General features: G+C 36.2%; 1 protein-coding gene and 1 pseudogene across 2 annotated transcripts in view; both read left to right on the top strand.

Annotated features, from left to right (window-relative positions):
* LOC148043872 (uncharacterized) overlaps positions 1 to 19,152 on the top strand; it is an 802,025-nt pseudogene that overhangs the window by 321,316 nt on the left and 461,557 nt on the right.
* The window catches only part of TUSC3 (tumor suppressor candidate 3), a 163,057-nt gene that overhangs the window by 130,227 nt on the left and 13,678 nt on the right, over positions 1 to 19,152 (top strand). Inside the window, exons 7-8 of one of the 2 annotated variants that reach the window (XM_087724456.1) lie at positions 7,797 to 7,962; positions 11,325 to 11,419. In XM_087724456.1, the coding sequence (XP_087580582.1) occupies positions 7,797 to 7,919 (123 nt within the window). In that variant the 3' untranslated portion in view covers positions 7,920 to 7,962; positions 11,325 to 11,419. Of the gene's footprint in view, positions 1 to 7,796; positions 7,963 to 11,324; positions 11,420 to 19,152 lie in introns of those variants that run through there. The other variant, XM_087724455.1, reaches the window with a different exon arrangement.

A 19,152-nucleotide genomic window follows, 5' to 3' on the forward strand; every position in this document is an offset into this window, starting at 1 on the left:
AAACTGGATTAATTTGTGATAATCATAAGCTTCTTTATCATGCACAATCCTGGCAACTGAAAGGCTGTCAGATTGGATGTAGTTATGTTTTCAGTGGCAAAAAAGTATATTTGAGACTTGCAATAGCAAAATGATTTTGGCTGCTGCAATAAAAGAATGTTTATTGGTGCTTGTTCAAACCTTTGCACTCTTAGCAGCTGTTTCATTTCTCCATGCCAAAAATGGCCACTTGAAAAAATGTGAATCAGTTTTATTCACTTTCTTTCTGTCTTTTCTTAAAAGAGAAAAATATTGTTTGAAAATTGGTCAGAAATGCTCTCTTCTGATGCTTGATTATTAATTTAAATAGATTTTAATTAATGGTGGGTTTCGAACATGTCCTTTTTTAAAAAACAAAAATCACCTGTACTAACACTGAAACACAAATCCCATATTGCTTTATTCTGATAAGAGCGTTTACTTACTGTGGCATTTAAAACATGCAATCATGCTTAAATTTTAATGTGGACTATTTCAGAAGTTAATTGAGTTGCCTTGAGGAGTAAAATTTAACTCAAATAGGTCTCCTTTCCAATTACCATTTTCTATTTTATTTATGCAAGTTAACAGGGGAGAAAGGAAAGAGTGAAATCAACATTTAATTTAAGTGTTTCACTGAACCATGACATATCACTCTGAAGATCACCAACAAATGAAGTATTTAGACAAATTTAAAATTGCAATCCATTATGAGTATCATTGATTATTTCAGAGAACATATACAAAATATGTCTTCTTTACTTTAGTAGTGCTCATTATTTTTGTAGAGCTACTAAATACTTAATTTCGCTTTCTAGAAGTAAATATAAAAGATTTTGCTGATTATGATATCTTGTAAAATTATTGCACTCTTATTACATTCAGTAGGCTCAAGAGCCAAGACTAAAGGTAAATTATAAGCTGAAGAGATGTATGGTTCACTAGTTTAGAGCTTTCTATGTTCATAGATTTCAATGAGTTTTTCATATTCTACAACATGGAAAGTGATTGGAACAATTTTTTTCCTGCAAATTGTAAACATTCCTCTCCAAAGTATGCTATTTTTGTTTGATCTTGAACTTTCAACTGTCAAAATGTACTGTAAAGAAGAATCGGATGCAAATTGAAAGGCTGGTAGCAATTTCAGGCAACTGCCCAAGCCTGTTATTGTCTGTAATTATTAAAACAATCTTTGGAGGATATGTAACCATATAACCATATGCCGTAAAAAATGTCTTTCTACAGCTATCAAGTATGCCTATTTTTAAGGTCTGCAAAATTTGGGTTCAGTAGGGTTTGATATTTGGAATCAAATATCAAAATATCAATTACAAAAGTACAAAGAAAAAAGAAAAAAATAAGGCTATTTTTTTCAAGAAGCAACTGTACTTACTTTTTTTCCTTGAAGAGGTTTCACTTCTTGTCCAAGAACCTTCTTCAGTTGTCTACCATTCACTATACGCTTCTTCATTTTTATTACTTTGTTTATTTTGTGGTCCCTCTAGTTCTTGCTTCATGTGGCTCCTGAAAGAACTGTTCAGTATGGTTGAACTTCTGACATAAGTTCTCATTCTTCTCGGAGCACACAAGTAAGATAGAAACTCCTGGGGAAATCATTATTATGGTTCGTTGTACAGTCAACCAGATGTTCAGACTTTTGGCATTTTTGTCTACCTATCCTTTCCAAAGATCTAGGCATGGGTATATAAGGATGTTTGATGGTGTTACAGCGCTTATTTCAGGGGTCAAAAGAAAATAAGACCCTGTCTTATTTTGGGGGAAACACGGTATCTGAATTTTCTTGCAAATCACCAGGATCAGAGTATCCCTCCCCACAGCTACATTTCCCCTGCTATTTTGGTTTTCTCCCCAAAAAGAGTCATAGGAACTAGTGACTAATTGCTAGGAAGACAAGCCCAGGATTCAATTGAAAACCAGCATTCTGTGGTTAATCCAATGGGAACATCTTTTGATTTCCATGCACCATTGTCCTCTCATGAGGATTTTCTATAGGAACAAATAATTTCTCTTAATTTAAAGTACGCCTTTATTTTATTTATTTATTTATTTATTTCTATCATCCCAAAGCAACAGACAAACTTAAGCGAGCTTTTGATGACTTCCACATCTCCACTCAGAATAGCTTAAAAAATTACTGATGCTGTGATGTGTCCTAATTTGGTTCTGCTTTTGCTTGAAGAGAGAGGAGAAATAGATTTTACATTTACAATTTTAAAAGCTATCATTTCTGCTTCACCCCATCTCAGTACATTGGTTATTTATATGTAACTTTTACCCGTAAGATAACCCTTAGGTGCTACAGTAAAGGCTATATGGATATAGACTAATCAGCTTTCCATAGGGAACTTAATTTCATTTAAGCTTCATTAAATTCTATCCCTTGGGTGACTTTCAAAGTATCTTAAAATTTGATAGGATTGTAATGAGCCTGGTATTTATAGGGAGGTGGGGATTCTCCATAAAGAAAGGCAATGTGCATGCCGACATCCAGTGTGGAGGAGGTAATGTTTAAACGAAATTGCCAGAACTGCTACTAGATAAGGAAACTGCTATAAATTATGACTTTTGGGGCTGTACAGTATGATTTGCTATCACCAGTAATTTCTAGGCTCCTAAATCATCCTTGTAAATAATAATTGAAGAGCTGGTTTCCCAGACTTTCATCAATTTATCTGTGCTACTTCCCCATCTATTTTCTTCCTGCCCTCTACTGTTAGGCAATGCGAGGAACCTGCTGATGGTCAACTGTAATAACTGCATTTTCCATAGAGGAGGAACATCATGTTAGTGAAAGGCTTTTTTTTAGGGGAGAAGGGGGCATAACTGAATAGTGTTGCACATTTACCATTTTTCTGTGCACAAACTTAGAGAGAAAGGGTTGATGATGGAAAATGACTTCTAGTACATTGCCTGTAATACTATCTGAAATCAGAATGTAGTCACGGGAAAATGAACTTTGCGTTCTTTTGAGTCATCTGGGTCGTTTTAGTCTTCTTGTTACTGATTTATCACACACCACCCAGACCCGTAGTTGGACAAATGGAGTAAAAAAGGCCTCACATTCTTATATTTAATTTATCAATTGTAAATAAAGAAAAAGAAACAGAAATAATGTGTCTGCTCTTCCTTATTCTTCAAAATAATCCACTAAAATAAGAGCTTTTTCACGTATGGTCACAGTATCCTGTCTCTCAACTCATTCCAGAAAGTGGCTGTTCCTATTCTGAGAGCTGGAACAGGAGAACCCCTGGACCAAGGGTGGGTTGCTGCTGGCATTACTGCCGGTTCGCAACCCACACGCATAAGCATGCACTATTCAATGTAAATTGTTCTTTGCGCATGCACAGAACAGTTTACAGTTGCAATTGCAACTGCAGAACAATTGTTCGTGCATGCGCAGAACAATTTACAGTGAACTGCGCACGTGCAGTCACTAAAATCCAAAATGGCAGCGCCCAAGCAGCAGCCAGGAAACCGGTTCGGGGGTGATGGTGGCAGGCCTGGGTTGCTGTTGGTACTGCGACCCAGGCCTGAATCCCACTACAGGTTCAACTGAACTGGGCCAAACTGGCAGCAACCCACTTCTGTCCTGGACTGCTAGACTGTGCAAGGATGTTTAACAAGAAGACCATATCTGGAGGCCTTTTCTTCTCAAGCTATAAATGCTGCACTTCTCTGCCTTCTAACTTGCTAGATGCAAGCATTCATATTACTTTCTGGCAGCAGGGCTGTTTGGAAGAGTACGATCTGGCTCATGAGTTTTGATGTGATTTCAAATATTTTGATCTTACAACAGATTGATACAAGGCATGAATAGTAATACGAAATCTTGCCATAAAGACTGATATAATGAATTAGTGATGAGAAAACATTTATCAAACCAGAACCAAGTTACAATATATGGAAAATATGAATTTCCCAGAGCGGGGCGGAGTGGGCCAACAGTTGCCACTTAGTACCAAACCCAAGAAGCAGAAAGAGGGGTTATGTTAAGGGGAAATCCACAAAAGCCTAAAGCTATATTTAACTTTAAATAAGAAAAGAGTACAGTTTCGTATAATAAAGTGCTTCAAAGGGTTTTGGTCTTGTCATAGATGGCACACCTGTCATATGCAGAGTGCTCCTTTGAGTATGTTGGTGTCTTCTACTGAGTACAAACTTGAGAAAGAAGAGAAGAAAAGCCAAGTCCTAGTACTCTCATATTCAAAGAAATGCCCCATCAATTAGTTTCATCTGATTGGAGAATGGTGCCATTTGTGAGGACATAGGACCAGCATTTTGTCTTCTATTTTTTTTCTCTATAAACACACACAAACAGGAATGACTTGGATTAAGAGATAGAAAGAATGGTTATCATTTTTAAGGTGGTGCACAATTAGGTAGGATGGTTAATATAGAAAAGTGGAATCAAATTCAAAACAGTTTGATAATTATAAGAGTGAGCTTAAAGTAATAGAGCAAATGTAAGTGCAGAGTTCTTTATTTAGACAACTGAAGTCCAAACTACAGGTATAGATTGGGGGATATCTGGCTTGGAAATATTATTTGTGCAATATATTATGGAATATTAAGCAATTGATTCAAAATGAGTGTGAGCCAGTGCTAGGATATATCGGCAAAAAAGGCAAGTGATTAAGTATAACTTTAAAAATATGGGAAGTGAACATTTTCTTTGATCAGGCATCACCTCAAGTGCTGTGTTTGTTCTAGACATCATACCCTAAGAAAGATTGAGGAAATGTGAACTATATTCAGAAAAAAAAGCCACAAGAATACTCTGGGGATTAGAAAGTAAATGCTATGAAAAAAAATCTGAAGGAGCTGAAATATTTAGCCATGAAAAATACAAGCGAGGTGGGACATGATCCTACTCAAATATATGAAAGCTTTTCAATAGAAAATCAAGATTTGTTCTTTCTCATTTCAGCGTATGCAATATGAAGTGAACAATTAGAACTGCAGAAAGGCAGAATCTGATACTTTATTTATTCATTCATTTTTTTATCCTTTTTTCTATAAATGACTCAAGGCACCGAACATACCTAATATCCCTTTCTTCTCCTATTTTTCCCAAAACAGCAATGACCCCTGAGGTGGTTTGGGCTGAGAGGTTGTTGACTAACAGCTGCATTTGCCTGTCCTGTATTCCAAGTACTATCTGCATGTTAGACTGCAGATTATTCTTCTTGTTGTTGTTCCTTCAAGTTATGGTTGACTCTTGACAAGCACCTGAATTAATCCCAGGAGTTTACTTGGCAACATTTCAGAAGTGGTTTGCGACTGCATTCTTCTTAGGGCTGAGAAAGACTGACTGGCCCAAAGATATCCAGCTGAATTTCATGCTCAGGGCAGAACTAGAAATCAGTCTTGTGAGTGATACATTGAATATTAGGAGGAGGGAAAATTCTTTCTAGAGAGAGAGTTAAGAGTTAAGAGCCAAGGTGGCGCAGTGGTTAAATGCAGCACTGCAGGCTACTGCTAGATCAGCAGGTCAGCGGTTCAAATCTCACCGGCTCAGGGTTGACTCAGCCTTCCATCCTTCCGAGGTGGGTAAAATGAGGGCCCAGATTGTTGGGGGCAATATGCTGACTCTCTGTAAACCGCTTAGAGAGGCCTGAAAGGCCTATGAAGCGGTATATAAGTCTACTGCTATTGCTATTGCTATTGAGAGTTGGTAGGTACCCCTTCATTGAATGTGTCCAGTATCTGCCCAGGATGACTTGATTCAGATATTTGTCTCAATTGGAGTCTTGTATTTTGATAAGCTAAATTTTGTAAGACTACAATATTATTCTTTTTATTAATATGTTTAATTTTCTCCCAAAGAAAAACAAAAACAAATTATCTCCTAAAGATTCTTTTCTCCTACCTGTATGTGTGAAAGAGCATTGGGGGTGGGGAGGGGAGATAATTCTGGAGAATGAACATTTAAATGACAAAGTGCATTATATCAGCCTGAATTATAATATGGAAGTTGAAATTGGTGATTTTGGTATAGAATTCTGAAAGGGATCTGGGATTCCTAGTAGACAACCACTTAAGTATGAGCCAACAGTGTGCTGCAGCTACCAAAAAAACCAATGCAGTCCTAGACTGCATCAATACAAATACAGTATCAAAATCACATGAAGCGGTAGAACTGCTTTATATTGCTTTGGTAAGACCTTACTTGGAATACTCTGTCAAATTTTAGTTGCCACGATATAGAAAAGATGTTGATAGTGAGTGCAAAGAACAATAACAAGGATGATTAGGGGCTAGATGCTAAAACATATGATGCAGGAAGTGGGTATGACTAGTCTAACAAATAGAAGGGACTACGGACAACATTATAGAGGTTTTCCAATATTTGAGGGGCTGTCACAGAGAAGAGGGTGTCAATGTATTCTCCAAAGCACCTGAGGGCAAGATAAGAAGTAACAGATGGAAACTTATCAAGAAGACATCAAACCTGGAACTAAGGAGAACTTGTCAGTGAGAACAATTAATCAGTGAAATGATTGACCTCCAGAAATTATGGGTGCTCCATCACTTGAGGTTTTTAAAAAGAGAATAGACAGCCATTTAGGAGATACAGTATGGTGGTGCAATGATTAAAATGCAGTATTGCAGGCTACTTCTGCTGATTGCCAGCTTTCAACAGTTTGAGTCTTACTGGCTCACGGTTGATTTAGTCTTCCATCCTTCCCAAGTCGGTAAAATGAGGACCCAGGTTGTTGTGGGCAATATACTGACTCTGTAAACTGATTAGCTGTAAAGCACTGTGAGCACTGTAAGTCTAAGTGTTATTGCTATTGTTATCTAGAATGGTATAGGGCAGTGGTGGCGAACCTATGGCACACGTGACACAGGTGGCATACAGAGCCCTCTCTGTGGGCATGCACCATCACTCCAGCTCAGCTCTGCTGCGCATGCGTGAGCGACTTCCACCAGATAGTCTGTCGGCATGCGCAGGAACGCAGGTGCAGGTGCAAGGGGCATGTGTGAAGCGCACACGCTGCATTTTGGGTAGCATGAATGCGTACACGCTTTGTGTGCTCGGTGCCAAAAAGTTTAGCCATCATTGTTATAGGATCTCCTACTTGAACAGGGGTTGGACTCTAGAAGACCTTGAGGGTCCCTTCCAACTCTGTTATTCTGTAAATCATGTTCATTGTAATTTGAAAGTTTCAGAAAACAATTGTGTGGCCAGGGAACTCTATCCACCTGCTTTCTTCTTCAGCACAGATAAAAATATAAAGGCAAATGTAGACACCAAGGGAGAAAAGCTAAGCATTTTGGCCTATTGAATGCTACCTATTATTTAAAAGCTATTTAATGCATGCATTTTGTTCTATCTAATACTATCATTATAATTTAATTATGGGCAAAACATTGATAGGCTGTCAAGGCTTTTAATAAAGCAATTAGTTTCCTGGATCAGAGCAAATGTTTATCCTGCACAGTGTTCTACTACCAACAGTAGCTTCTGAGAATGCACTAATAGACTTGCAAATGTGGGGAAAGGCTTGCTTTTCTCCTTGCATTTTGGGTTCTTGGGTTTTAAACAGAAAGGTTCAGGACACAATTTTGCAGCTGGGTGTTTGTCATCTTTATATACTACTGTGTTCCTTTGTAATATGTTTTGCTAGGCTATACAAATACACTCTTTAAATAACTAAACAAATATGCAAATGCATGCATATGTATATACACTCTGACTGTTCTATTAGAATGACTGATCTATTATTCATTCTTTCTTCCTTCAATTTTTTTAGAGTTATATACATGGAAGCAGTCAGGCACAGTTCGTTGCAGAGTCCCATATTATTCTCCTTCTGAGTATCCTTCAGATGTTGATGATAGAAGCATGGCAAGACTCAGTCAGAATCCACAGTTAAATGGAATTGCATTGAGAGTATCTCTCATTGAAGTATTTAACAGGTATTGGATTCCCTACCTATTGAATGTTTAGCTTGGTACCCTTTATTTTTGTTGCTTTATTCCTAGAGAATGTTGGGTTTATGTTTATTTTTTGCATTAATGAATTTATGTTTTTCACTCTGAGAAGGGGGATTTAAATATACCTGATAATGAAGAGAGGGGGCATTATTGAAATGAGTCTGAACATCCTAAACAATTTTTCTGCAGGAGTATCCCGTTTTTTTTGAACCAAAGGTCAAAATTGACCTTCAGGTGGCATGTTGGGATTGCATTGCGGACAAGGGTGGAACTGGGAAAAATATAAGTATTTAATTTAATTGTAAAATTGAAATTAAATATATTAAATTACTACATGAATTGATTGATCCCTGTTTTGTCCCTTTTAAACATTAAATGTAGCCCACAACTTTAAGGAAGATCTGGCAGGCCATAGTTTTTTTTAATTGAGGACCACAATTTATTATTAATGTTATGATTGTATGCTGAGGATTGTATTCCAGGCAAAGGACAATCAGAAAAAGGGCATAAAATTTAGTTTCATATAGGGAGAATTTACTGAGGCTCTTTTTTTTCTGAACTTGGCACTTCATTCCCATAGCTGTCTAACTTATGCTTACTCAATAATTTTGAATAAGTATGCTTATTCAAAATAATTTTTATAATCAAATTCTTGATAGAACAAATAACATTTTAAAGCACCCTAATCCATCTTTCAGAAACAATCCTTGAAGGTCTTCCCAATAGTCAATAGGGCTGTTTTATTAAAATTTGGAATTCATTGGAGTTTCCCAGACAGTGTCAGTTTGCATGCAGAGTTTGCACAAAATGATTTCTTATTAGCCCTTTTATACTAGCAATAATATTAACTATCCCATTAAGGCTTTCTGATATTTCTTTTTAAAAAAATCATAAAACATTTATACCAAGCAATATAACCAAACAATCCTATTTGTCTTTCCTGCGGAGTTTACAAAAAATTGTACAAAATAACAAATTTAAGAATAAGAAAGCTCACTGATACTAAAGAATGGTTATTTTAAAAACATAGGTTTGCATTTAATTTGATTAAATACATATGCACTAAAAGTGCTTACATTTTGCTGAATAATGCTATAAAATGAACAACAAGGCTGTTATTCTTATCACTAAAGCAGTGCATATTGCATATGCTGCTTATTGAATATTCCAAATATGCATTTGCTAAATCTTAAAAAGCATTCAGGAAGTCGGTTAACTGCATTTGGATGCATTGTCCAAAGAAACAGTTTGTACTGGTATCTCTACAACGTCAGTGCTTGAAGAACAGAAGTGTTTCTGTTTCTGTTAAGCTTATTATCGTAAGAAAAGCTTTGCTAGACCAAGTTAAATTCAAATCTAATCTAGTCTCCAAATTATAAATTCTGTGAATTTTATTAATATGGTAAGAAAATTATTTGTTCGCTAAGCAACCATCAGAGGCATACTGAACCTTTAGTAATTATCATTGCATAAAAGATAGTAGATAAATAACTGCCTTAAATAATTTTTCCATTTGGAAAGTTTAGTTCTTTGGAACAAGTAATTTCTGTAGCTGTAGAAAGATAATTGGTTTACAACTTTATAAAAACCAGAGCCAAAAAATTTGTCTTGACAGCTTATAGTTTTCACACAATCCTATTTATAGTCAGACAGACAACAGGTATCCTTCTCCTTCCTATGTAAGGCAAATCATTTTCATAAAAGCTGAATTGAGTTTCAGGTACCAGCAAGCAACTTTCAGTTCTACCCATAGAGAGTTTTTTTTTATTAATGAATTGATTTAAGCTTAAAGCTCAATTTAACCTTTGCTTATTACAGCTTGAAATAAATGTTAATCATGTTTACATGGAAAAGGAATATGTATTTGGATATGTTTATGAATGTGTGTATATATACACACATTCATGCACATATACACACATATACAAAGGCACACACATACAACCAGGTTTTAAGGAAATTGATAGCTTTCCATAATGAGAAGGAAGTTGTTAGAAGAAAATAACTTTTCCTCTGTGCAACATCATACCCTTCCTGACTGGAACTAAATATGGGAAAATCTGGCTTTGAAGTGAGTTTTTAAGGAAAATATTGTTTGATATAAATACTGTCTGCTTCTGACATTTGTTCATGTTTTGTTCCTGTTCTGATCCAGCAGATTGGATACCCACACAACTATATCCAAAAGTAGCTGGCCACTCAACCGCTATAACACCACCAACAGAAGCTAAGAAAACTGTAACACTATTCTATGTCAAAAAAAATCTTAGAAACAACTAACAGACTATGGCAATAACAGGGCATCGCCGTAGCACTCCCCCAAATGAAATTTCTGTAAGGAAACAAACAAGTTCAAAAAAAACCCAAAACTCACAATTCAAACCTGAGTTGCATATATTTCTCTTCTATTAGAGTCTTTTAAATTGTAAGCCTGAAAAGATAAATGAACATAGAAATGATGATGTAATACATTTTACAAAATCCTTTCAGTTGAAAAGCAAAATAAAAATAAATGAGGCCATATTATTCCGTCCTTCAGCATGGCTTTGCTGCCAAACAACCTGAGGTATTATGTTATTTTAGTTGCAAGGTATAATGATGAAATGCACCAGCCCAATTCTGAGAAGATCTGAGCTCTTTTGGAGCAGTTGAAATCCTCATAAAAGCAAGGGAGCTATTGTTCCTCATACATAAATGCTGGGCAAGGATTTTTCAATGGCAGCCACAAATTGCCGTGTATGTTTAAGCCAACAGTGTAACACCTTGTAAAGGGAGCAGGTGAATCATCTAACTACACTTGCTTCTGAATTCCTTTTGTTTTCTTAGCAACATGCCCTAGGCAATTCTGGGTACTGCTGGTATTCAAAAAGATAGTCTCAAAGCATGTTGTTGTAAACTCATAGGAATTCTATCTTTTCTGTCCCTTTTCTGTCCCTCCTGCTATTTCCAATCAGCATCTTTTTGCAGTAATAAGTGTCTTGCGTGTCTTGTTGATTTCAAAGGAAATCCAAAGCAATTTTATCAAATAATATTCATTTAGAAGTTTATAGACTCTGTAAACCAGTCTTCAGTTGCATAATGGCATTTTGAAAGGCAAGCTTTCCGAAATACAAGTTCTGTTCCCACCAATGATAATCTCCCACCCATTTTCTCTGTATTTTGAGCATCTAAGGACCTATATTTTTAAAGCAGAGGTAAGAAACTCACACCGGATGCATTTGGGAATTGTGTTTAGGTTAGGATTACTTTAAATCTATCACTTTTAACAGCAGCGTCTTGCCGTTTTTCCTCAACATCTGTTCTCATTTATCTTCAACAAGTAAAGTTTTGTTTTTCCTTCCTAGAAGCAACAATCGCTTGTTATCAGATGCAATGGCGAATGAAGCTTTATGTACTGTAAACATATTTGTCACCAGCTCAGTTGACTGATCATTGCCTGAAGGTGCTGTATATAATTTCCCACAAATAATAGTTTGTAGATTTAGGCAGACTTATATCAATATTTTAGGTGCCTTGCATGGTGTTTGCTGTTTCTTTTTAAGAAAGCTATTAATAAATCATCCTCGAAGTGAGATGCGTTTGGAAAAAGTTTCATGACTAAATACAACAAAACTGACTGACTGAATAGAAAATCAGCATTAAATAGTCTTACATAAACTAAACAGAGTTTTCTTTTCTTATGAAATAAATTTATTTATTTGGTATTCACATGCTCTTGAGACTTCTAGGAGAGGTGGATGAGTGGGTGAATTTATACAATCCATGGGCAGGAATTCTGTGGCTGCAAAGATTTATTGGTGGTGTGCTTGCAGGATTTAGATTGTCATCAGTTAGCATTGTCTTGGTGCATTTCATATCTTCAGTATTAGCTTTACAGGACAGAGATTTCTTTGCTTTAAATCTCTTCGGGAAATGAGGCAGAATCTACTTTAACTCTTTGGGGCATTGCATTTAGTTACATACGTCAACATCTCCTGACCGTAAATAATATTTTGGATTTTGAGACAGGAAATAACACGAGAGATTTTTCAGAATTTAAACAAGAAAATCTCATGTTTGAATTTATTGCGTGAAGAAATAATACTTTAGATAGAAAACTAAGAGATAGTAATTGGATTTCACTATGACTAACAAAAATGTCCAGTAAAGCCCAATTTTAGGTTTTTTTAAAAAATAGGATAGAGAATTTCCATAGCAGTATTCCATCATGGAGCTTTCCATGACCTTGAAAGATACATTGTTTAGTTCAAATGCCAAGTTTTTGGTTTTAATGTGGCAGATTGTAAGTATTTATATATGTATATGTTCATAGCCTTATAAATGTGATGTTAAATGCGGGGAAATCCAGTTTTGAAACAATAATATTAAACTAAATTCCAAAATAGAATTCAGGTTGACAGCATCATTCCTTGCCTTAATTTGTCAGCCTTCTAATACTTGCATTAGAAAATAAATTTTTATCTTTGTTATCTATTATTTACTATTTATATGTGTTTCAATCATATAAATAGTAGAACCATAACTTCTATGTTTAGGTACGTAGCCATATAAATCTGAATAAGTAAATAGCTAGTTAGCATGTGACAATCTACATATATAAACACAAAAACTCACGCAGGAATCATGAATTCTCCAGAACTGTAAAGCCTACAAACTTGAAAATTGGCATGTATGTTCTTCTTGGCTTCTAGGTGCTCATTAACAAAGGATTTTTCGAAAGGATCATCAGAGCATTAGTGTTTCGTATATTATTATTAACACGCTCAGTTATGCTAAGGAGTTAGACGCTGTACTCCCTTTCCCAACTTGAAAACTTGGATGTGGGCATGGCTATCACATGACTTATCCAGTCTGCTGGCTGGGAGTTTGGAGAGCAGCTGAGGGAGAGAAGGTTATAAGATAGGTGGGGCTTCTGTGGGGCAAACCTGAGAAAGAGAAGGTGATAAGATAGGTGGGGCTTCTGTGGAACAAGCCTGAGGGAGAGAAGGTGATAAGATAGGCGAGGTTTCTGAGGGGCAAGGCTGAGGGAAAGAAGGATAGGAGGGGGGAAGATTCTGTGGAGCAAGCCTGAGGAAGAGAAGGGGAGAGGAGAGGTTGATGGTAACTACTCATTAATTTTCAAGCTGTAAATGTCGATTTATCAAACCAGATCACATAGTTTTGTAGCGGAGCACAGGTATTTGGCTAGTAAGTAAATAAGTTTGTGTGCATTTCTTCATACCGAGTAGTATATGTCCAAATAGCACTAAAAGTAAGATAAATTTTTATTTTACTGCAAACATGTATCATTTTGATACACATTTCAGGCTACACTCACTTTGTTTTTTTAGAAACAGAATACTTTTCCTTTAGATTTTCTCAACATATTTACCACCATATAAAAGTTTTCAGTCCGTTCTTCTTTTGCACTCTTTTCAACCCCACCCCTAAAATAATATCCCAGACACTCTGAATTGTTTGTGATTTAAAGTGTAATTTAGATTTAAAAATTATGATCAACTTAGGATCTATAAATGCACAAAAGCCTGAGTGTTGATTTGTCTTTTTCTAATGATATGTTTACTCAAAACAGAAAAGCAACTCTCACAAGACCATCACATATACACTTATTTCTTTATTACTTTTCCCAGCAGATGGGACATACTCTAGAAGCTATCATTTTAAACTTCCTTAACATGAAATTATATCTATTAACTATTTCAATTTTGGCCAAAATTAAGTGTAGTGCTTTGCTGTGTCAAATGGATAAACATAATGTCATAGATGAAATGTTTATTTTTAAATCCCATATTTCTTTCCAATCCATTCAAGAAAGGCGTTTTCATTTCTAATCGAATGTTGTAAGTTTTTTTTTTAACTTCTCACCATTAGGTGATGAATTTAAGTAGAGGAGACAACCTTGACAGAAATGTGTCCCGTAGATAAACGGAATGAAACTTTATTTTTAAAATCAGAGCAACAACAACACTGAATCAACTCAGTTAGGCACCATCTTGAGTAATTGAAGTATAAGAAGAGGAATGAAGTATGGCACTTTCAGACTTAAAACTTTAAGTTATTATAGACAATCTCAGTAAAAAATACCCTTAGATTTCCTGTAGAGTTGATTTTATATCTAGTAGGGTGACATTTAGCCTAATTTCATATTTAGTCATGGCTCTAATTGCTATATTGTAATTGCTGAGCCTGACATAAAGTGCAAATTGTGAGATCAAAAGAATCAAATTTTCTAAAATTATTTCTAATTGTTCTCCATTTAGGAATATCCTCATCATATATAAATCTTATAAGTATTAATGTCTTTCACTTCCCAATGATGACACTATTCAGTTTTATCTCCATCGTAAAAGGAAAAGATGAAATTTTGAAAGTTGAAGAGATGTGAGGTAACGAGTTAATTTTAAATTTTGAACTTACTGAGGATTTTTTTAATATTCTTCAGTTCTTTAGAAATGTTCGGGGCAAAAAGTAATAGATTTTGTTTCAAATTTGGTATATTTATACATTCCATATTTAATCAGGATATTCATTCTTATTATTTATCACACCCAAACTATTATTAATATAGTTATTGTATGATTTAATATTTGAAATTCCAAAGCTGCCTTCACAATTTTTTTATAGAGAATCTGTGAATAATACGTTAATCCTTAGTTGTGGTGAAGATAATTGACAATATTATGCTTTAGAATACATGAATTTGGGATATTAGTTTTATAGAATTCAAAATTTGTATCAAAATATGGCCTAATTATAGTTAGTATAGATACTACATTTAAATTTTTAAAAGGTATTAAATAAGGTTTAATTCCCCAATATTATCTGCCATCTCATTGGAGCCTTTAGAAAAAGAAAAAGAAAAAAATTCTTTTGGACAAACAAGGATTAGAAATTCATCCATTATAAAATAAATAAATTTATAATTTATAAATAAAATAAGTTTTTTGCTGTTAATATTGTGTCTATTGAATTTAACTTTAAACTAGTTTTCTAGGGTACATGCAGGGTACATTCTACCATTTCAGACCAATGGCTGTCCAATTTCTTCTTTAAAATCCCGAGTAATTATGTTTTAGCTTCTAGTCCCCTAATAATTTTAGTTGCTCTTCTCTGCACTCAACATCTTTTTTATGTTGAAGTGACTAAAACTGCATACAGTATTCCAAATGTGGTCTTACCAGGGATAATAAAGTACTGCTAACACTTCACATTATCTTGATTCTGTCCCTCTGCTAATGTAGCCTTCAACTGTGTTAGCTTTTTTGGTGGCTGCAGCACACTGCAGGCTGATATTGAAGTAGTCGTCCACTAGAACTTCTAGATCACTCTCATCATTACTACTGTTGAATCAGGTGCCATCTATTCTTAATTTTTATAAGAATTTCTCTATATAAATATCTCGGTCAGTGCAAAATATATTAAGTGAATGATCAAGAATTCAAATCTGAAAACATTTTCAAATATCCAGGGATTGGGATTTCTAAAAACTTGGAGCAATTATTTTATTTGAATATTAAACAATTAATTATTAAGACAGATAAATAAAAAGAATGATCAAAATTAAAATGCCAAAGCTTAGTAAAATAGTGGCAGTAAAAATGTCTACTTTCTCAGTTCTTTTAGCTTTTCTAAATAGTGTGTTTGTCTGTGTGTCTCAATAAACAGCCAAAAGTGAATAAATATACCTTGAATAGTTCTACTTATGTTAGCCTAGATATGATCTTAAAGAAAATCCTCAAACTTCCCTCCCTAAATCTAAAAATAATCAGAAAATTCTATTTTCCAAACAAATAGCTTGTCAGTTATCATCCAAGGGAGAAAACCAGGCAAGATACCTATAAATTGGTCATGTAGACTTTTATAAGAAAAATACTATAGTTCTATAGCATTCCCACTGCTAACATAGTACAGTTCCTTGGAGAGCAGCTGAGCAGTCCACAAAACACACTGATGTTTTATGTACTTCCTTGCCTGTGTAGTGTGGCTATTGATTTGATTAAATCAGTCAGGCAGCCAAGAAGCTTTCTGAAGTTATCTTTTATTCCACTGATTTTTACAATTGATCTTCTGCCCTATCCCTCTCAGAGGTCATCCTCAAAACCATTCCATCCTTCATTATATTTGCATAAAGATAATGAAAGTATTTATATTTATTTATATTCATTTTGAGACATTAGTTTATGTATGACAAAAGGAAACCAAGTCGTATTCTTTGCGTGAAGAAAGAAAACAAAATCATTATGGCAGATAAAAGAAAAGATTATTAAATAAGCATGAGTGAACACAGAGAAAGGTATAACTGCTGTGGTTTGAACCAATGGCTCCCCAAAATGAAAGTTCCTAGTTTCATATACAACTAAAAGCACATTCAATTGAATTTCCTTCCAGCCATATTTTTAAAAAAATGTATAAAGGTTTCTCTTGGCACTTGTGTCCAGCTCTAGGGGGCAATGCTTATGTCCCTTTCCTAAACAAGGGAGTCAGCATTGTATAAAGTTGCTGTTACCTTTCCACCAAGGTGGTGCCTGAGAGCATATGCACCAAAGACAAATTCCTTGTGTGTCCAATCACACTTGGCCAAATATATATTCTATTCTATTTATCTGTTTGCATGCTTTTTAACTCCTTGCAGATCTTCAAATCAACCATACAAAAGAACTTTAAATGAAAATTGTGCATGTGTGTCATCCACACAATACTCTATATTCTGTGAGAGACTACTTGTATAGGGCTGCAGTATGTTGTCAAGTAAATGTTTGGAAACAGCCTTTCAATTATAAGGGACAGCAGGCAAATTTGGGCAATCATCTGACAAAGCAGGAAATAAAGCAAAATGGCTAAACCAGTTAATAAATTAATAAGAATTAAACAATGTTCTTTTATATAAATCCATAGGTTTTGATAACTGTGTTTTTGTTTGGAGTTCTACAGACTCTCAGCCACAGTTTATTTCTTTTTCCAGAGGACAAATCAATGTTTTATCATCTCTGGTCAACAAATCTAGACAGCTGGGCGGGTGATATTTGTGTTTGTTTGTGTTTAAAGTGTAATTGTGTATCTGTGTCTCAATTTTTATTATGGTTTCTCATTTTCAAGCCTTTCAAAACCTATTTTCTCCAACCAGTTTGATTGGCACCTTTCTAAGCAGTCCAGGTGTTAGCTAGCTGAAAAGGAAAGATCTGAACATCAGTGGTCTGTCATCCAGTCAGCTGTAGTTCCATATTATGCTTGTTGTGACTGGGATGGATTGAAATGGGTTTTAAAATCTTTACCTTCACGGATATGATGGTTTTAGTGAGAGTTTTCATTTTCTGCAGCAGAGATCATTTGAAGTAGCCTAGCATTATAAGAACTTTCTTTGAGGAGTTCCTCTAAAAACAATATGAGTGTTCTTTTCGAGTAAGAACTATGATGGTTGAAATTCACACTGGAATTATGCACTCCAATTACTTTTAAAGGCAGACTGATTATCACTGAAATTATGTACTCAAGGCTGCAATCCATACTGCTTTAATTCCTCTAAATAATGTATTCTGTTTTTGCACAATATGTAGCTTTGACCTTTAATAGTTTTTCAAAATCATTCATAACTTAAATATTAAAATGTTTCTTTTCTGTTTGATTATGAAAATGTAATTTTAACAAATATATGATTGACTAAAACACCATGTCAAATAGACAATGAAGAAAGTGTAACAGATTCTATATAATAAGCTTGGCACTTTCAAATGTAATGTATATATGTGAACCCTAACTATATAGCAGTGACGTGCAGTCAGTGGAGGCAGGGCCTTACCACTGTTATGAAAAGAAAAGAAAAATTAAAAGGAAAAAGGCTGAGGTAGTTGCTGCCAGAGTCACAGTGGATGACTCTCCTTAGTGCTTAACTGTTTAAAAAAGCCTCTAAAACGTGCCCTCTACAGGAGGAGACAGGAGAACAACGTGCCTCATTTAGTCTATCTTTATGATCACTCGAGCAGAGTTAAGCAAGGGTTAAAAGCCAAAAAATTCCTTATGTAGATGAGGCACGTGGTTCTCTCGTCTCCTCCTGTAGAGGGTGTTTTTTTAGAGGCTTTTTTAAACAGTTAAGCAGAGTCATCCATTGGGGACTCTGGCAGCAGCTAACCCTGCCTGACCTCAGCAGCTCTTGCCTTTTTCCTTTTACGTTTTTACATTTTCATCATGGCAGACAAGAGCAGAGTTGAAATCCTCTCTGAAACAGCTGGAAAAGGTGTGTGGGTCGGAAGGAGGGGGAGGAATTCAAAATTAATGTAATTTGTAAATAATTGTATTATTGTAAGTTGTGTGTGTGTGTGTGTGTGTGTGTGTTACCTGCCTCTGCTGGCGCACGGGCTGGCACTTTTTTATGTTGGACATAGCAGCAGAGCTTTTGGACATAGCGGCAGGGCTTTTGGACATAGCAGCAGGGCTTTTGGACGACCCGGCGCTATGTCCGCCATAGAGGCAGGATGCCTCTATGTCGGACACAGCGGCAGGGCTTTCGGACACCCCTGCACTGTGTCAGCCATAGAGGCGGGACACCTCTATGGCAGACACAGCGGCAGGGCTTTCGGATGCCCCGGCGCTGTGTCCGACATAGAGGCGGGATGCCTCTATGTCGGACACAGTGGCAGGGCTTTTGGACGGTTTGGACGCCCCGGCACGCCGGGGCGTCCAAACCGTCCGAAAGCCCTGCCACTGTGTCCGACATAGAGGCAGACTCCTCTATGTTGGTCATAGCAGCCAGGCGTCTTTCGACTCTAGCGCTGGGGCAGCAGGGCAGCTTTGCAAAAGCCGCCATGCTGCCCCGGTGCTATGTCTGCCATAGAGGCAGGACGCCTCTATTTTGGACACAGCGGCAGGGCTTTCAGACGCTTCAGATGCCCCGGTGCTGTGTCCACCATAGAAGCAGGCCTGCTTTCTTGAAAGCGGGCAAAAGACGCTTTCAAGAAAGCTTTCTTGAAAGTGGGCAAGAGATGCCCTGCTGCTATGTCCAACATAGAGGCATCTCGCCTCTGTGGCAGACATAGCGTGCTCCCCGGCGCTATGTCCGACATAGAGGTGGGACGCCTCTATGTCAGACATAGCGGCAGGGCGTCTTTTGCCCGCTTTCAAGCGCCGGGGAGTGAGCTATGTCTTTCTTTTTGCCTCACCAGCCATAAACCTCACCAC

The sequence above is a fragment of the Thamnophis sirtalis genome, unplaced genomic scaffold (genome assembly GCF_051295495.1).
Source record: "Thamnophis sirtalis isolate CommonGarterSnake01/CBP01778 unplaced genomic scaffold, rThaSir2_p1.2 scaffold_10, whole genome shotgun sequence".
NCBI lineage: Eukaryota > Metazoa > Chordata > Lepidosauria > Squamata > Natricidae > Thamnophis > Thamnophis sirtalis.